Here is an 18659-nt window from a genome sequence, read left to right on the forward strand (position 1 = left end):
AGAATTTCTTCCAGTTTCTTATCACTGTCATTCAAATCACCAATTATAAAATTCTCAATCTTAACAAGAAAATCTGCAGTAAAAAGTATCAGTGCAATCATCCGAACAGTTCACAATATTGTCAACAACTTCGTAAAACTCTTTACAGTACAAATCTTCAGAAGATAATAGAGTAATTATTTTGGGGGTGCTCAAACTACAAACACCCCCAAAGTCGACGCCTATGTCCACAAAGATTTCTTGACTTATGTGTTACAAGTAAAACTTCATTGTTTAAGACTGCATTATCTTCTCAAAACGAATATATAACAGATTGAACTGATTTTGTCTTCCGTCAGTGTTTACACCTGCCTAATATCTATTTATGCCGTAACTGAGGAGAATGGAATGTCGGTAAAGAGAGGTCTTTGTCAGGGACACATATTTTGAAGTCCTGTGACGTTTGCAAAGAACTTAATAGTGTGTATATATATATTGAATTTGCTCACTTCTTTTTAAGTTTATGGTTTAACCATATTAAACGTTATTTAATTGTGTGCTTGGATTATAGAATTTGTTGGTACTCTGGTATCAGTGGCAGGATTGTACATTGAATAAACTAAGTGAGTTGAAAGTCTGATGATAGTGTAGGCGAGCAGTGTGAAAGTATTAAGTGGCCTGCACATGTACAGCTTGTTACTGGATGAATTCCTGTTCTCAGATTAATGTAACAAGATCCAAAGACCTCTGCATTACCCAGTTATGCATGGCATCATGTTCTCTATTTTTGACTCACTGTGGACAAGTTCTGTATTTTAATGACATCAATTATCAAATAATATTTTTGAGTCCAATTTAATTATGAGATTACTACACTCTCATTATTCCATTTCATGGTTACATGTGCGCTATTCAGAATCTTGCAGGATTATACCATGGATGTGGTCATAAGTATTTTGTCTATAATGTATACGAAACGTGATTTCAATTTTTGTAGTTGTGAAATAAAATTTGTATATACTTTACAATTTACGAGTACTTTCATTATTATGAATCATCTTCATTTCAGCCTTTTCCAAACTTTCCTGCATCATTGTAAAATCTTAAATTTTTCCCTTAACTTGTACATTAGAATACCTTACTTACTTACTTACAAATGGCTTTTAAGGAACCCGAAGGTTCATTGCCACCCTCACATAAGCCCGCCAGCGGTCCCTATCCTGTGCAAGATTAATCCAATCTCTATCATCATACCCCACCTCCCTCAAATCCATTTTAATATTATCCTCCCATCTACGTCTCGGCCTCCCTAAAGGTCTTTCTCCCTCCGGTCTCCCAACTAACACTCTATATGCATTTCTGGATTCGCCCATACGTGCTACATGCCCTGCCCATCTCAAACGTCTGGATTTAATGTTCCTAATTATGTCAGGTGAAGAATACAATGCGTGCAGTTCTGTGTTGTGTAACTTTCTCCATTCTCCTGTAACTTCATCCCGCTTAGCCCCAAATATTTTCCTAAGCACCTTATTCTCAAACACCCTGAACCTATGTTCCTCTCTCAGAGTGAGAGTCCAAGTTTCACAACCATACAGAACAACCGGTAATATAACTGTTTTATAAATTCTAACTTTCAGATTTTTGGACAGCAGACTGGATGATAAGAGCTTCTCAACCGAATAATAACACGCATTTCCCATATTTATTCTGCGTTTAATTTCCTCCCGAGTGTCATTTATATTTGTTACTGTTGCTCCAAGATATTTGAATTTTTCCACCTCTTCGAAGGATAAATCTCCAATTTTTATATTTCCATTTCGTACAATATTCTGGTCACGAGACATAATCATATACTTTGTCTTTTCGGGATTTACTTCCAAACCGATCGCTCTACTTGCTTCAAGTAAAATTTCCGTGTTTTCCCTAATCGTTTGTGTATTTTCTCCTAACATATTCACGTCATCCGCATAGACAAGAAGCTGATGTAACCCGTTCAATTCCAAACCCTGCCTGTTATCCTGAACTTTCCTAATGACATATTCTAGAGCGAAGTTAAAAAGTAAAGGTGATAGTGCATCTCCCTGCTTTAGCCCGCAGTGAATTGGAAAAGCATCAGATAGAATCTGACCTATACGGACTCTGCTGTATGTTTCACTGAGACACATTTTAATTAATCGAACTAGTTTCTTGGGAATACCAAATTCAATAAGAATATCATATAATACTTCCCTCTTAACCGAGTCATAAGCCTTTTTGAAATCTATGAATAACTGATGTACTGTACACTTATACTCCCATTTTTTCTCCATTATCTGTCGAATACAAAAAATCTTATCAATAGTCGATCTATTACGCCGAAACCAGATTTAAATAAAATGAACATATTTGTTTTTTTCTTTTTTCTAATAATTTGATATCATTTGCTGTCTCTGGAAGAAAAATATAAGTGCATTTCTTGCTTGAAACCTTTGTTATACTATGTAAAATTAAAACCTTGAAAACTAAAGGCCCACTCCCACTTAGTGAAATTGAATCAAACAGAATTTCTCTTCACAATGTATTTAAGTGGAAGGTAGCAGAAAATGGCGCATCGAATAGAATTCATGAGCTACAATATTTATTCCACTGCTGGAACAGAATTTCTTGTTTCAGGTATGATCGTATGTTCTCGTGAAGCTTTCATGAAAAAACAAACGAACCATATTCATTTTTGGTAGCGTAATAAAATTCGTGTATTGAAATTTATTGCTGAAATAGTATGTAGACACTAGAGAAAATTTTAATAATATGAACGAAGGAAATTTAATCAATTTTGTTCAGAACTATCCTTTATTGTATGACAAAACAAAAGTACTTGTGTAATAATTATTTCCGCGATAATGATTGGAGCAAAATAAGTAAATTCACAGATATATCAGGTAAAAATTAAAATCCAATGAAGCGCTACGGAATGAAATTTTGTTTCATCTCTCAGAATATAGTGGAAAATTCTCCACGTGGGCTATATCCCTAGTTAAAAATATGATCCAGTATTTTCCTTTCTTGTTTTGGATGTGTATTTCTTCACTTTCCATCTCATCACATAATGTGTTAAAGTTTTATGTGATCCATTTTACACTGCAACATGCTTCGATTCTGTTCAGTTCGATTCGATTCTACTAGATGTGAGTGGCAGCAGACGATTTGGTTCGATTCTGCTAAGTGGGAGCCGGCTTACCACATTAGAAGAATCTCATGAAGCGGCAACATGGACATCGTCAAGGGGTGTGGAAGTGTGTGCATGCACTCCCAAGTTTTCCTACATTGAGGAAAATCAAGTAAGGATAATTAACTAATAGAAAATTATTTTCATACTGATTTCAGTTTTCATTTTATGTGCAGTTAGTTATTGCAGGTATTTGCTTGCATGTTAGCGAATTGTTTCTACTATAGATATAGAAAGTCACTATATCCCTGCGCCTCTTTCATAGAAAGAATGTTTGCACCCTTTTCTCATTTAAATATACCTTCCTCGTCCAATACATATACATGATATATGACTGTCTTGCGAAATGTTTAAACAAAATTGGAAACACCTACTGAACTCTAAAGCTCTTAACTATATTAATGTTGTTGTTTTCTAATGCCAGACATTTGACATTAAAGTCATTTGACCTCTTGCACTCCAATATTTTTCAAAGATATTGTCATGGTCAGCCATTGACGCACAGATTTTGAGGTGTTCCGAATCCATTTCTTGATTTGAGTTGCACAATGGACAGTTAGGAGACTGATATATTCCAATTCTATGCAGATGCTTGGCCAAACAATCATGGCCTGTTGCCAATCTAAATGCAGCTACAGACGATTTGTGTGGTAAATCGGGAATCAACTGTGGATTATGATGCAGAGTTAACTATATTAATGTAACTCAGTGTTACAGGATTAGAAAATGCCAAAGAACTTCATTATCTTAATCATCAGTGGTCAGCATTGCAAACCATAAACCATAATCAGAATTTTTTTTAATTACAAGTTCGGAATATTTTTTTCAACTAACAGTAAGCTACGAAATAAAATTTGTTTATTTTTTAGAAGTCGTCTAGCATTGTCATCAAGATATTCAAATATGAACCACTATATTGTGATTAAGAGGCGGATTTCTATGACATGTCATATTCTTTCCTATGGGCTTTCAGACTGATTTAAACTTGATTCCAAGTATTCTGAAGAAATTGGGAGGGGTTTGTTGGGCATATAAATACATAATTGGGCAGCTTTTAATTTTGTAGCATATTTAGTACGAAACTATATATATTAATGTATTTTGGGAATAATTGTATGCATATTTAGGTTTTTTCAGTTTTATAATATATTTAGTAAAAATTGGCGTCATAATGTTATATTTCTCATATTTAATGCATTCATTCAAACCATAATGAGCCGTGGCAAAATGTAATACTATGAAAGTTTTTCAGGAAAGCTCTAAAATACCTATATTTTCGTAGAAATGTAATACTGTGAAAGTTTTTCAGGATAGTTCTAAAATACCTATATTTTCGGAGAAATCATTTTTCAGGATAGCTCTAAAGTACTATATTTTCACAGAAATGCAAAGGAAAGAAAGTATGCATTGATTGTGGAATGTGGGGTTTCAAGTAGCAGGTAGGCTTCTATCGTTTGGCCTTGTAAGCGAAAAGATGCTGTACACAACAAAACTGGGTTTCCTTACAATTTTCAACTTTCTCCTCCCTCTTGGTCACTCCTTGTTTCTTCAGTACCGATATCTTTCCAACATGCTATTCTAAAGACAGTGGACATTTGAAGTAATGTGCTTAAATATAACATCCAGCTGGTTAGACATTGTATTTTAATCAATGTATAATGCCAAAATTTAAAAAAAATCTAACATACATGTGTTATTAATAAAGTCAAATTTCGAATTTTATTGGTCACAATTTTATGGTTTTAGGTCATAAATGCGTGCATATATCTTAGTTTTTTAGGTCAGAGAAATCCGCCCCCTAATTATGATATACACAACATACAATAATGAAAATGAATAAGGATTAGGGAGATCTCTTGTATTAATAAGTTAAATTCAAGTTTTGTCAGTTACTATATTATTAATTTGTTTGTTGAAGACACTGTGACAAATTAACTGTAGCTTAAATATGAATGTTTGATTGTGCAATATATTATTTGCAGGTTAAAATATATGCAACTGTATATTTGCAATGTTTATTTCAAAGCCTTCCAACACTTAAAAACAAGGCCTATAAAAATAGTACCGTAAAGATAATAGAATAAACAAGAGAGAAGAAAAAAAAAATGAAAATGTCCAACAATCACTTCATTTCTACAATACTTTAAACTAATTGGCGTTAATTAAGTTTAACATATGGGCATTTATTATCTAGTCATCCCATAAATTGTACATATATTTTTGTAAGTGATGCGATGATGAATTTTTTATAGTTTTTTTTTTCTTTTTGTATGAAAGAATGTTCTTACAATGCTCAGATCACTGAGGACGTTTTATCAAATTAAAGTAATTGTAAGTATTGATTTATAACCTATCAGAAGTTATTTTGACGTTGTTATTAATGTTATGACAAAATTTTCTTCTGTCCACAGGCAAGCAATAGAAAGTCTGCTTGTTTTCCATATCAGTTCTCTCTAATTGCAAGAAAGTCAACAACACAATTTTTACCATCATTGCCAGTGCCAAACCTGAAGAATACAATGGAGAAATATCTCAGGTTTCTTTAAATATCTCAAATGAAACGCAATTAAAATACTATTTATTCCATTATAGTGGAAATAATATTTAGAGAAAATATTTTGGGCATACGTAACTTTTCTTTCAGATCTGAACAATAGTTCTTATCTTTTTCCTCGCTCTGCATTCCAGTGTGTCCTCTTGTATGCCTCAAAAACCGTATTGATCTTATTTAAGCGTTTATTTTGCAACTGGGAGGCACTTTAATGATTAAGAGAGAAAGTGCGCATAATGTAAAAATACTTATGTAGGGAGGTGCTAGGTTAGGACAAGGGGTAATTTCTCAGAATGTGTCACTGCACATAGACAAATTTTACATTAAACCTAAACTTAGTGTGCGTATACAGGTATACTAAAAACCGATTTAACAAACCTAACCTAACCTAACATAGTACCAGTATAGGGATTCAAAAAATAATTTGTTAAATTACGGCACATAATGTTATGCATAATTGGCTATAACTAGGCCTACCTAGTTTATTAATTTATAATATTATAATCATAAAATGAAAGTATGAAACAACTTCTCAGTTCTCATACTACAATTATTAAATAATTTTTTAATGTCTGAACTGCTCCTATTTTCATCTTTTTTATAGTAGCCAAATTTTTTAAGATGCACTTCTCTGCAAGCTTCATTGAAGAATCTCAGCCTGATCAAAAACTAACCAAACTTTCTGTACACAAAACATGAGAAACTAAAAACGATTTTTGAAGTCTGTAATGAGATAAATGACAATTTGTCAAAACGTTACATTATACTGGTACTTACACATTCATTTTCTTTTGCTAATTGATTATATATTAAGTATTTTAAAAACGCAATAATGCCGTGCATTCCAAGATAATCATTTCTGTCAGAGGCAGAGGACGAGTTTGTACAATAGAATAATGAGTCAACATTGCTGACCACTTTAGCTCACGGTTTCGTTGATAATTTTGGTGGGTTTTATATTTCGCCCCTGTTCACATATATAATATCTGAGATTTCACTTAAATATTTCCTAATCTGTTCACCATTGCTGAACAGCTAGAGTATCGACATTGGTAACCCGGGTTCGAATCCTGGTGAGATCAAGTGTAATTTATGGTGGGCAAACAGTGCTTAGTGGTAGATTTTTGCGGAATACTCCCGTTTCTCCTGCCAAAATTTCACCATTGCTTCATTAATCATTACAATCATGTCGTGTTACATAGTTCGAATCCCATGATGCACCTAGGACAGTGCCTATAATGACAATAAGGACTACAGCATCTTTGGATTGTTCATAGCTGAGGACCCTTAGGTGAATGATGCAAAACCAAGTATGCACTATTGAATATATATATATATATATATATATATATATATATATATATATATATATATATATATAGTATGGAAGTAATATAACTCTGCAGATTTTAATAGCTTATTCTTTGAATAGAGCACAACACAAAATTATAATACCATATTAGTCCCAAATGAGTAATTTTACCCTAAATGTTAACACTATTTTACTCGATAAGTAGGCTACTAGCCATACATTTCTGAATTTTACTCTTATCAATAGACAAAAATAAAATGGACGGTTTTCTTGCAAATTAAATAAGAAGATTAACACGCATCATTATTTCCTACCATTAGGAAGTCAATGAATCCTATTGTGGTAACCAAGGAATGGAATTATCCACTTAATTACAAAATGCATAATGGTTTTTTTTAGTTTATTTTAAGATGTTAGGTACAACTTACAGCAGTAAAATTTTTTAAAATATTCAACATTTTTTTCCTCCATTACAGCATCTTGTACATAATAAAAATTGGTAGGGCATATGTTTAAAACAATGTCCTTCTGCTATATGAAAAAAGTATTTTTACGATTTAAAAAAAATTATTTATATATATATATTTTTTTTTTTCAAAATTCAATATGGTGGCAGTTTACTGTGCAGTGATGAAGTTTTTTCCTCATAACTTATAAACTTGTTAACTTTTTCATGTTCTCTCTCTTTTATTTTATTGCTGAAACTCATGTTTACAATATCATGCTCTTTGAACTACTTACTTACAAATGGCTTTTAAGGAACCTGAAGGTTCATTGCCACCCCACATAAGCCCGCCATTGGTTCCTATCCTGAGCAAGATTAATCCAGTCTCTACCATCATATCCCACCTCCCTCAAATCCATTTTAATATTATCCTCCCATCTACGTCTCGGCCTCCCCAAAGGTCTTTTCCCCTCTGGCCTCCCAACTAACACTCTATATGCATTTCTGGATTCGCCCATACGTGCTACAAGCCCTGCCAATCTCAAACGTCTGGATTTAATGTTCCTAATTATGTCAGGTGAAGGATGCAATGCGTGCAGCTCTGCGTTGTGTAACTTTCTCCATTCTCCTGTAACTTCATCCCTCTTAGCCCCAAATATTTTCCTAAGAACCTAATTCTCAAAAACCCTCTTGTAAATAATAATAAAAATTGGTAGGGCATATGCTTAAAACACTGTCCTTCTGCTATATGAAAAAAGTATTTTTACGATTTAAAAAAAATTATTTATATATATTTTTTTCAAAATTCAATATGGTGGCAGTTTACTGTGCAGTGATGAAGTTTTTCCCTCATAACTTATAAACTTGTTAACTTTTTCATGTTCTCTCTCTTTTATTTTATTGCTGAAACTCATGTTTACAATATCATGCTCTTTGAACTACATTCCTTAATAAATATTTTTTCTTTATTTTGTGTTAGAAGAAAATACCGATATTTGACCATTTTTTAATTAATTTATTTTTTAACAAACAATCTATCAAAGGTAGAGAAATAATCTTGCATCGTATTGTAGATATGACATGCATAAATACACACAAAAAATTTCATCACAGAATGTTGGATAGTTTTTTAGTTACGGTATGTGGGAAATGCTTCATCATTGCACAGTGAACTCAATTTTGAAAAATAAAATGTAAATAATTTTTTTAAGTCGTAAAAATATATATATTTTTTTCATATACCAGAAAGACAGTGTTTTATACCTACTAATTTTCATTATTGTACAAGATACAGTAATGCAGGAAAAAAATGTTGAATATTTCCAAAATTTTACTGCTGTAAGCTGTACCTAACCCCTTACTGTATTCTATTAGCCCCTTCAATCTACAGAGTTATATCACTCCCACTTTGTGTGTATGTATTATAATTTTAAACAAATCCAAGGAGCCTGTATACTTGTGACTGTTGGATCAGATTGTAATGTGTCATAAATAAACTCAGCCTGTTAACTGTTTCAGGTCAGTAAAACCTACGCTGACAGAAGAAGAATATTGCAGAGCCAAAGAAGCTGTTAAAACATTTCTTACATCGAAGAATGCCGTGGGACCTCAGTTGCAAATTATGTTGGAAGAAAGAGCAAAGAATACAAGTAACTGGGTACAGAATGTTTGAACATCAAAACACGACCAGCATCTCTGAATTGAAACCTTCTATTACATATCCAGTTTAAAGTTCCAATATTTTAACTTGCTATGCTTCTTTACAGTTATATGAATGGTGGATCAATGACTTCTTCTTGAGTGATCGTTTGCCACTGGTTGTGCATTCAAATCCAGCCCTCATAATGCCCCGTCAGAAGTTCAAACATCCAGAGATGTATATTGGATTTGCTGCCAAAGTCATTTCGGCTGTTCTTTGTTATAAAAGCCTAGTAGATGGGTAAGAATAATTTTAAATGTTGTAATACAAGTGGAATAAGTTGTTCTATTTACTCCAGATATGGTCTCAATGTAGATTTTCCTGGACTTTTGCTAGTAAGACGAAATTCATTATCTCCAGTCATAAGTAGAATGATGAACAAATAATAAATTGGTGAGAGAAATCGTTATGGTGTAAAAAACATTTAATTCCCTTTATGCATTATTTGGTTTAATTAGATGCATATACAGTAAAACCTGTTCAAGATGGAAGTGACATGGTCCTAATTTTTTTTTTTCCGTTTTGGACAGGTTTCCGTATTATTCATTTGTGAAATTAAAATGGAATATTTTATCATTCATATACACGAAAAACAAAATGGCATGCCGCAAACTGCTGAAGTACAAAATATTCCATTTAACACTACTCACATTAAATCAGCTTTCTGTCGCTTATTCCGTTGGTGAATCATCTTGATGAAAATGTCATTTTCTGTATAAATGTTATCGTAACTCACTCATTAAACATTACTAAAGTTTACTAATCTCATTCTATTTAATATCTAACACTATACTATAATACTGGACTGTATGTCATGTACATTATTAATTATTTGGACTAGGAGCCATCCATTAGAAGCCTTGAATTCTGATTTATCTAATTTCTTTGCCAGTTCAATGGCTTGCTTTGCAGAATAGATCCAGAAATTGACATGTTCTTTGAAAGGTCATGAAGAACCCACTCCCATAACAGTTCATTATGATCTTTATTTTTTAAGTGTCACACTGTGTTTTCCACAACTGAACTTCAACATTTTTTCACATACACTTCGTTTCTAATTTTTCTTTAACTCGATAACTTTTATTTCATACTTAATGTTAATGCCACATTTTACGCAACTTTTTTTTTTTTTACCAGGTAATCACTACACTTATGCTCTAGCTACGACAGTATACGAATGTGAAGCATTGAAAGAAAATCTTTGAAGGGACTCGTCTGCCTAGTCAATTTTGTAAAGCAAACTTGTTTTTATCTTAGTGACCTACATATTTCGTATATTCCTTGAAATTATACGCTGTTTCAAAATAAAGTTTACATTAAAGCAGTGTGCCCAAAATATTATTTCTGTTTTGAACAGTAGCAGGCAGTTTCCGTTTCCGCATTGGACAGCTATTCAGGAAAAATTATACATAATACATACGAATTTTGCAGGGACCAATAAATTGTTCTGAAATAGACAGGATTCCGGATTATTCAGGTTCCGATTTGAACAGGTTTCACTGTAATTGATATTGCATAAATTTACATAAAATAGCTGTATGTATATTATAATGATTTCTAGTATTACTTTTATATTTACATGAATCCAGAATTTTAAAGTGATATGGTTCAGTGATTCATTCAAGCATCAAAGAATGTTTATAGGAGAGGTGGATAGAGAAATCTCAGCTTTAGTCTAGGTACGGTACAGGGTCCTTAATATAATGGCTGCCTTGGTGACAGGTCGATTCCTTCATTCATTTAGTGTTCTGCCCAAGGGCAGGTCTTTCATTGCAAACCTATCTTTCTCCAATCTTTCCTGGGCATATCATTTTTTTTTTCTTTTCAGCAATGATATTCCTGTGGACACAGCTAGAGGAGATCCTTTGGATATGTCACAGAACTTCAACCTTTTTGGTACTTGTCGCATTCCAGCTGTTTCAAAGGATACTCTTCTTATTTTGGATCCATATAAACCACCAAATCACATAATTGTAGCTCATAATAATCATGTAAGTTACCTTTTTTTCCCTGATAACTTTTATAATTGTATGTAGTGGATAATGTCAGCTCAGTAGCTGTACAATAAGAGTCCATCATTTCATTGCCTTTGATCGCAGTGTTTTGTTTATGTTCACTGTACGGATATCCCGGGGAAGGGAGGGAAGAGACATGAGAAAGAATTAGCAGGTGCAGTCACACCACAGGAACATATCGACATGTGACTCACTGGCAGAGTTAAATTGAAAGCTGATGAACTGTTGATCCTAATGAGTGCACCATTCCCTGTGGTGGCCATTGGAACTCGTACTCAAAAATAAATGTAGCTGGGTCTTGCACGACAAATGTTTAGGCACTGTCTTTGTTTCGTCAAGTTCTTGTTTTCAACCTATGGACCTCTGTCACGAAGTTTGGCTGCTACGGTGCATACATTTTATCTTTCCACACTCGCGAAGATAGGGCAGAATTGGCAGTGCACAGTGCAGCTGTTCACATGCGAGAGTGGAAAGATAAAATGTATGCATTGTACTAAAATCATGTGGGTACAGTTTTTCAGGGTCCCCGTACTTGATTCATGTGAAGAACCCATAAGTGTGAATCAGATAGAAGCACAATTGCAAATAATTTTGCAAAATTCAAAGGATTATGTAAAACCTATAGGGATTCTGACATCAGAACACAGGGACAAATGGGCGGTAATACATCAGGAGTTAATTCAAGATAAAGGTAAGTGTTCTAACTCATAATGTAGTCTCCTTTATGAAGAAATTTAAAGATATCCTTTGACTGCTAACATTGAGTAAAGAAAAATTCAACTGACAAATTTAATTAAGTAATCCAATACATGGGGTCAAATCAAGTACCCCTAAAATGTAATGGAACTTGGGTTATCGTCAGTATACAAAACTTTAACTGTTGTCAAAATGACGATAAATAATTTTAACTCATGTTAAAGATATAATTCATTACGAAAATAAAATACTGTATAAGAATACAGGTATAAACATATTTTGTAGGTTACGATATAATTTTGAAGAAAATTATGTACTGGTATTACAAGAAATATCCCTTAACACTTAAGTGAATCATTTGTAGGAGAAAATAGCGAATGCATGACTTCAGTATCAAAGAGTTGCCAACGCTAACCTTTTGTCTTTTGAGTGGGACGAGAATTAATTGGATCCCAGTTATGTTGTCCCTCAAGACAAACCTGTCACAGGGACAAAATCATAGGTCTTCAAATCACACCCCACCACTTTCAGAGAAGGCTTCTTTTACGCGACGTAAATTTCTGATACAGAACACACAGCTTTACTTTCGAAGGAGATTATGCTAAAAAGTTTTTATTTCCCTAAAAAGTCAATTACGTTTGAATTCACGAATCAGTGGCAAGCATGGTGCTACCACAGTCTACTATATACAGTCACGAAGCTTGGGTTTTGAGGGTGCTAGAAACAATAGACTGTGACGGTTCTATTTTGCATTGCCTGTAATGAGGCGATATTAGCGGTCCTAGTGGTGAGAAACTATCTAATGTTTGCATATTTTCTACGTATTGAGCTTCGCGACTGTATATACTAGACTGTGGTGCTACTCTAGACCACTGGTTCTGAACTATTTTATGATGATATTTTTGTTATCTCTCAAGACCCTAGTAATTTTTAACAGCAGATAACTGCAAATCTCAAACATGATGCCCTTATGCTTGTAATGTTTAGAAAATCGAGAATGCCTGAAACAAATTGAAACGGCTTTATTCCTTGTGTGCCTGGATGGGAAGAGTTTTCAACAAAATGCCTCCCAACCAATGAATCTACAATCGTTGCAAGCTATGAAAATTTTACATGGATGTGGTGCTCAAGATAGTTCCGGTAATCGTTGGTTTGACAAAACTCTTCAGGTAAGTTTGCCAACATTATTACACAATTGGGTTTGAAAAGTAAAAGTTTTTTTTTTGAATTTTTTTTGGCACTTTTCCAAATATTATGATAATCATTGCATACATCTCTGAAATTCGATTTTTTTATTACACCTTATACTGTAAAGACGCAACAGACAAAACACAGGGTTTCCATTCTTAAGTTGCGCATGATGTCATTCTTTCACACCCACAGATTAGATTAGATTAGATTAGAATGACTTGAAGCAGGAGTCGGGTTAGCTATACCTTAACACTGAAGCCTTTTGGCTTATTGTATTTCTCCTGTATTCATTATTCCTATGTAAAAAGTTTTGTTCCTCTGATGAGTTCCAAATAACTTGTTTACGAGGTTTTGCTTTTGGAGATTTTCTTCTTGATTGATGCAGTCAAAAAGATTGTCTCTCCTGTTGGCTAATGCATCACATTCGAAGATTATATGTGAGAATGATTCGTCCTCTTCATTACATAATTTACATAGCGGTTCATCTTTAAAGATATCCATTGTGTGCAGATGTTCCCTCAGATGGCAGTGACCACATATAATTTTTTGTGGACTTACAATGGTATCCTTGACCAAAGTTGCACAGTATCTTCCAAGATAAATAATACTTACTACTTTTGGCTTTTAGAGAACCCAGAGGTTCATTGCCACCCTCCCTATCCTGAGCAAGATTAATCCAGTCTCTACAATCATAACCCACCTCCCTCAAATCCATTTTAATATTATCCTCCCATCTACGTCTTGGCCACCCCAAAGGTCTTTTCTTCCTTAGGTCTCCGAACTAACACTCTGTATGCATTTCTGGATTCGCCCATACGTGCTACATGCCCTGCCCATCTCAGACGTCTGGATTTAATGTTCCTAATTATGTTAGGTGAAGAATACAATGAGTGCAGTTCTGCATTGTGTAACTTTCCCATTCTCCTGTAACTTCATCCCTCTTAGCCCCAAATATTTTCCTAAGCACCTTATTCTCAAACACCCTTTGCCTCTGTTCTCTCTCAAAGTGGGAGTCCAAGTTTCGTAACCATACAGAACAATCAGTGACAGATAATTGGGATTTTGTTATATATATATATATATATATATATATATATATATATATATATATATATATATATATCTTTTTTTCTCTTTTATTTTGGCAATCTGGAATGAGGCCGAGGGTTTGCCATACATTACCTGACATTTGAGTAGAAGGTATGAGAATTTGATTTAATTCTTTTTTTATTTTTTATTTTAGTAGGTTATTTTACGACACTTTATCAACAGCTTAGGTTATTTAGCGTCTCAATGAGATGAAGATGATAATGGCGGTGAAATGAGTCTGGGGTCCAACACCGAAAGTTACCCACCATTTGCTCATATTCGGTTGAGGGAAAACCCCGGAAAAAACCTCAACCAGGTAACTTTCCCCGACCGGGAATCGAACCCGGGCCACCTGGTTTCGCAGCTAGACGCGCTAACCGTTACTCCACAGGTGTGGACGATTTAATTCTTCTCTGAACCTTTTGGTATATGGTAGACAACTCACTTCTCAGACAGTTTCCGCGTTAGATAATTTCCGTTTTATTCAGGAAAAATTACACATCATACATAACTTACGAATTTTGCAGGGACCAGTAAATTGTCCCGAAATAGACAGGATTCCGGATTATTCAGGTTCCGAGTTGAACAAGATTCACTGTATATGTTATAATATGTCATTCATTCATTTAGTGTTTTGCCCAAGGACAGGTCTTTCACTGCAAACCCAGCTTTCTCTAGTCTTTCCTATTTTCTGCCTTCCTCTTAGTCTCCTCACATGATCCATATATCTTAATGTCGTCTATCATCTGATATCTTCTTCTGTCCTGAACTCTTCTCCTGTTCATCTTATAATATGTATTCTGTCATTTTAGCTTGTGATTGGCTGTACAGGAGAATTTGGTTTGTTACTGGAACCAACTGCTATAGGCGTGCAGGTCATTATGAACCTCCTGAACTATGTGATGGATTCCATGTAAGTTTATTTTTCTCGTATAAGCAATTATTACATACATTTGGTATTTATTTATTTAAAATACATTATATAATATAAATATTTCCAAAGCATTTGTGCTAAGAACGAAATATATCATGAGCAGAGACAGAATGCTAATTCTGTTTTTTTTCTCCTTTTCATAGAGAGAAGAAGCAACACGATCTGATGCCACCAGAATCGGTGCAGTTCCCACAACCTGTAAGACTTAACTTCAAGTTAGGTTGCAAGTTTGATGACGCAATTAAGAATGCGGAAATCAAGCTCAAACAGTAAGAAATATTTCGTGAGTCTCTGTTTAAATTTGTGTTAAATTTGGTGTCAATTAACAGCACAGTTATTTATATTCAGTGATACTTCATTTCATTTCAGATTGGTGGACGATACTGATGTACTGTTCTACACGTACACTGGATATGGAATGGACTTCATAAAATCCAACTGCTTGAGTCCTGATGCCTTTATACAGATGGCTATTCAACTCGCATTCTATAGGTTAATAAGTCATGATAAAATATCATTTAATTTTTATTGAGTACAGAATTATATTAGTAACAGTACTGCTAATGATTATACAAGTAGGCAGTTCCTCAATTCAAACTCTTTTCAACATTCTCAGTATATAAAGTATATAGGAAACGTGTTGTGAGGCAAAAAACATCTGAACACACAAGACGAACAAACAAATACAACGTGACAGGTGTTTACAAATTAATATGCGATAGCTATAATGACTTCTACACTGAACACGGTCAAAGAGCTTTTCAAACATGATACAAGGAACAAATCATAGCCATAATCAAATTACATAATACTTTCATCTATGCAGAACACATCACCAACTCCAACCACAACTACAGGAATATAGAAACAGACATGGAAATTCTACACATTGAATCGAAAAGCCAGAAACTAAACAGTAGTACGAAACTTAGACATACAGAAACACACGTGCAACACATCCTCAATACTCAGCTGAATTTCAGAACACACCCTTTTCGACACTACACTACCAATCATAAATGCTCTCTCCACCTGCATCTACACACCTCCCCCCTCAAGACACCAACAAGAAGAAACCAGAAGAAAGAACAACACCTCACTACGATCTGAAGAAGACATACATTACCACTGAAACCAGACATTAACGTAAAATACCATAATAGTTTCAATATTAACACAGAAGAGTTAAAAAAGTTGTTAATTTAACAGATAATCAGCAAAAAATTACTTTTAGATTTTCACGAAAATACACATTTTCAGCATATCTGATATCCAGAAGTTGTTATGATGTAATGTACTGCTATTACCTAACTGGTTGCGTAATATGAACTACACATAAAATAAAATAAAATGGAATTGATTTTACTTATTATAAACATTAACAACAATAATATGTTCACTGTTTGTTATAAACATTCAATTGCAGAATTTACAGCATCCTCTTTTGAACTCATTTTAACAATGTTTGTTTATTTATCCTAGTACTGTTATTCTTCTGTTATACAGTAAACAAAAACCTATCGTGTTCAAAAGTAATAAAACAAACATAAACGAATCGCCTCTAGCAGGAAGAAACTAATAATAATACAATCTCCTCTCCACAAAAGACATTTCCAAAACTTATAAAAATAATACAATTACTTTTATTTAAAAAATAATTTTTTATCAAAGTGGATAAAACTTTGTATGATATATTTGTCGTAACTTCATATTACAATACAAATCTGGCTTTCAGGTATAGCTCTCTGTGAAGCTGACTTGAATAATTTCAAGGGAAAAATTGTTCCAAGGCCGGGTATCAAACCCAGGATCTTTGGCTGAGCAGGCCAATGCTCTACCACTGAGCTACCCAGGAACTCTACCAGGCCCAGGCTCAATTATTGCCTTTTATCCACATATTTCAAATGGGCTGAAAAGAAATCAGAGGCCCAGCATTGAATGCACACTTTCTGTATGACTTAAATTTATGGTTTCCTGTTAACAAACAGCGACGTGCATTACCAAATCTGGCTTTCAGGTATAGCTCCCTGTATAGTCCTACTTGAATAATTTCGAGGGAAAAATTGTTCTGGGGCCAGGTATCGAACCCAGGATCTTTGGCTGAGCGTGCCAATGCTCTACCGACTGAGGAATAATTGAGCCTGGGCCTGGTAGAGTTCCTGAGTAGCTCAGTCGCTAGAGCATTGGTGCACTCAGCTAAAGGTCCCGGGTTTGACACCCAGCCCCGGAACAATTTTTCCCTTGACATTATTCATATTACAATACTCGGCTGGTTATCAAACTCGTATTGTCATATGAAATGTTACAATACTCATATCATAAATAACTATTATATATTTTTTTATAATTAAAATTAGCATATACTGTATTTTCTTGGGATTAAAGTTATTACAGCACCTTTGTTAATTAAAAATTGGACCAGTGTTCACATAAACTTTTGTACCAGTACCCAAAGTGATCTCTAGAATAAACTTCATTGCTGATGTTCGTGAATCTGTACATGCACAGAATTTCTTTTATATATCGTTAGAAAATCCCTTCAGATTTTTTTTTTGTTTCCAGGGTGCACTTTGAAACAGTGCCAACACACGAATTTGCATCTATAAGAAAATTTTGTCATGGACGCACAGAAACTATAAGAACACTTTCTTTTGAATCGGTTCACTTTGTGAATGTAATGATTGACAATTCTAAAACCACAAACATGGAAAAAATGCAGGCATTAAGAGCTGCTATTGACTGCCATGTAAGAAATACAAAAGAGGTAAGTTTAAAGTTGCAAGACTTAAAAACATATACATGGAGGGCTGTAAACTAATTTTCTAACTTTTGATGTAGTAGTAGTAGTAACAATGGCGGTGATGGCAACAGTTTCTTAATGTATCCGGCAGGATGCTAACAGCATAAGGTCTACTTTAGTCTTCAGTTAGTGTTCCTTCTAACACAGGAGGAATTATTTTGACCAGTTTTCATTACAGATGCCTGCTAGCCAGTACCTAGAGCTGAGGTGTTATCAGTATGTGTTGCAGAGTTGAGTCTTGTGTGACTGGCATTGATGACTAAAATATTTATTTTCCTTAGGAAATTCGTTTTGTAACTGCACTTTCACAATTACAGGCTAGTAGTGGTAAAGGTATAGACAATCATCTGTTTGGACTTAAAATGGTGGCAATTCAAAACGGAATAGATGTACCTGATTTCCTAGTAAATGATGTATTTATTCGAAGCACAAGTTGGAGACTGTACACAGGACAAGTAAGTTCTAAGAATGTGTTGTAATCTTGTCATAAACATTTAATATAAAACTTGCTATAACTTTTTTATATGTCGGCTTAAAAATTCCTTCAAACGAGGCTACTTTTAGAAGTGCTGCTGCTTGTGAATAATGGATTTAAATGGAGGTCTTCAGACACAGCTGCAGCCACTGAATGGTGGTGCTGCAGACGCTCTGAGTGGTTGGCTTTGCCGCTGGTAGCGGCCACTAAAAGTGGCACTTCCTATCGCGATACATAGAACTCAGGCCACTATGAGTAGCGCTGCTAA

At 34.2% G+C, this 18659-nt stretch overlaps 1 protein-coding gene and 1 non-coding gene across 2 annotated transcripts in view; one reads left to right on the top strand and one right to left on the bottom strand.

Moving 5' to 3' along the window:
- Positions 1-18410, top strand: part of LOC138709996 (uncharacterized) — a 59268-nt gene extending 40858 nt beyond the window's left edge. The window contains exons 15-26 of the mRNA XM_069840674.1: positions 5482-5515; positions 5596-5720; positions 9011-9149; positions 9259-9431; positions 11020-11182; positions 11720-11897; positions 12890-13071; positions 14995-15095; positions 15260-15385; positions 15486-15608; positions 17679-17880; positions 18234-18410. Coding sequence (XP_069696775.1) covers positions 5482-5515; positions 5596-5720; positions 9011-9149; positions 9259-9431; positions 11020-11182; positions 11720-11897; positions 12890-13071; positions 14995-15095; positions 15260-15385; positions 15486-15608; positions 17679-17880; positions 18234-18395 — 1708 coding nt within the window. The 3' untranslated portion in view covers positions 18396-18410. The remainder of the gene's footprint in view (positions 1-5481; positions 5516-5595; positions 5721-9010; positions 9150-9258; positions 9432-11019; positions 11183-11719; positions 11898-12889; positions 13072-14994; positions 15096-15259; positions 15386-15485; positions 15609-17678; positions 17881-18233) is intronic.
- On the bottom strand, positions 16900-16971 carry TRNAS-GCU (transfer RNA serine (anticodon GCU)). The gene has a single exon. It is a non-coding gene; the product is annotated as a tRNA-Ser (tRNA).
- Positions 18411-18659: the final 249 nt, after the last annotated feature.

This window comes from Periplaneta americana, chromosome 12, assembly GCF_040183065.1.
Source record: "Periplaneta americana isolate PAMFEO1 chromosome 12, P.americana_PAMFEO1_priV1, whole genome shotgun sequence".
Taxonomy (NCBI): Eukaryota; Metazoa; Arthropoda; class Insecta; order Blattodea; family Blattidae; genus Periplaneta; species Periplaneta americana.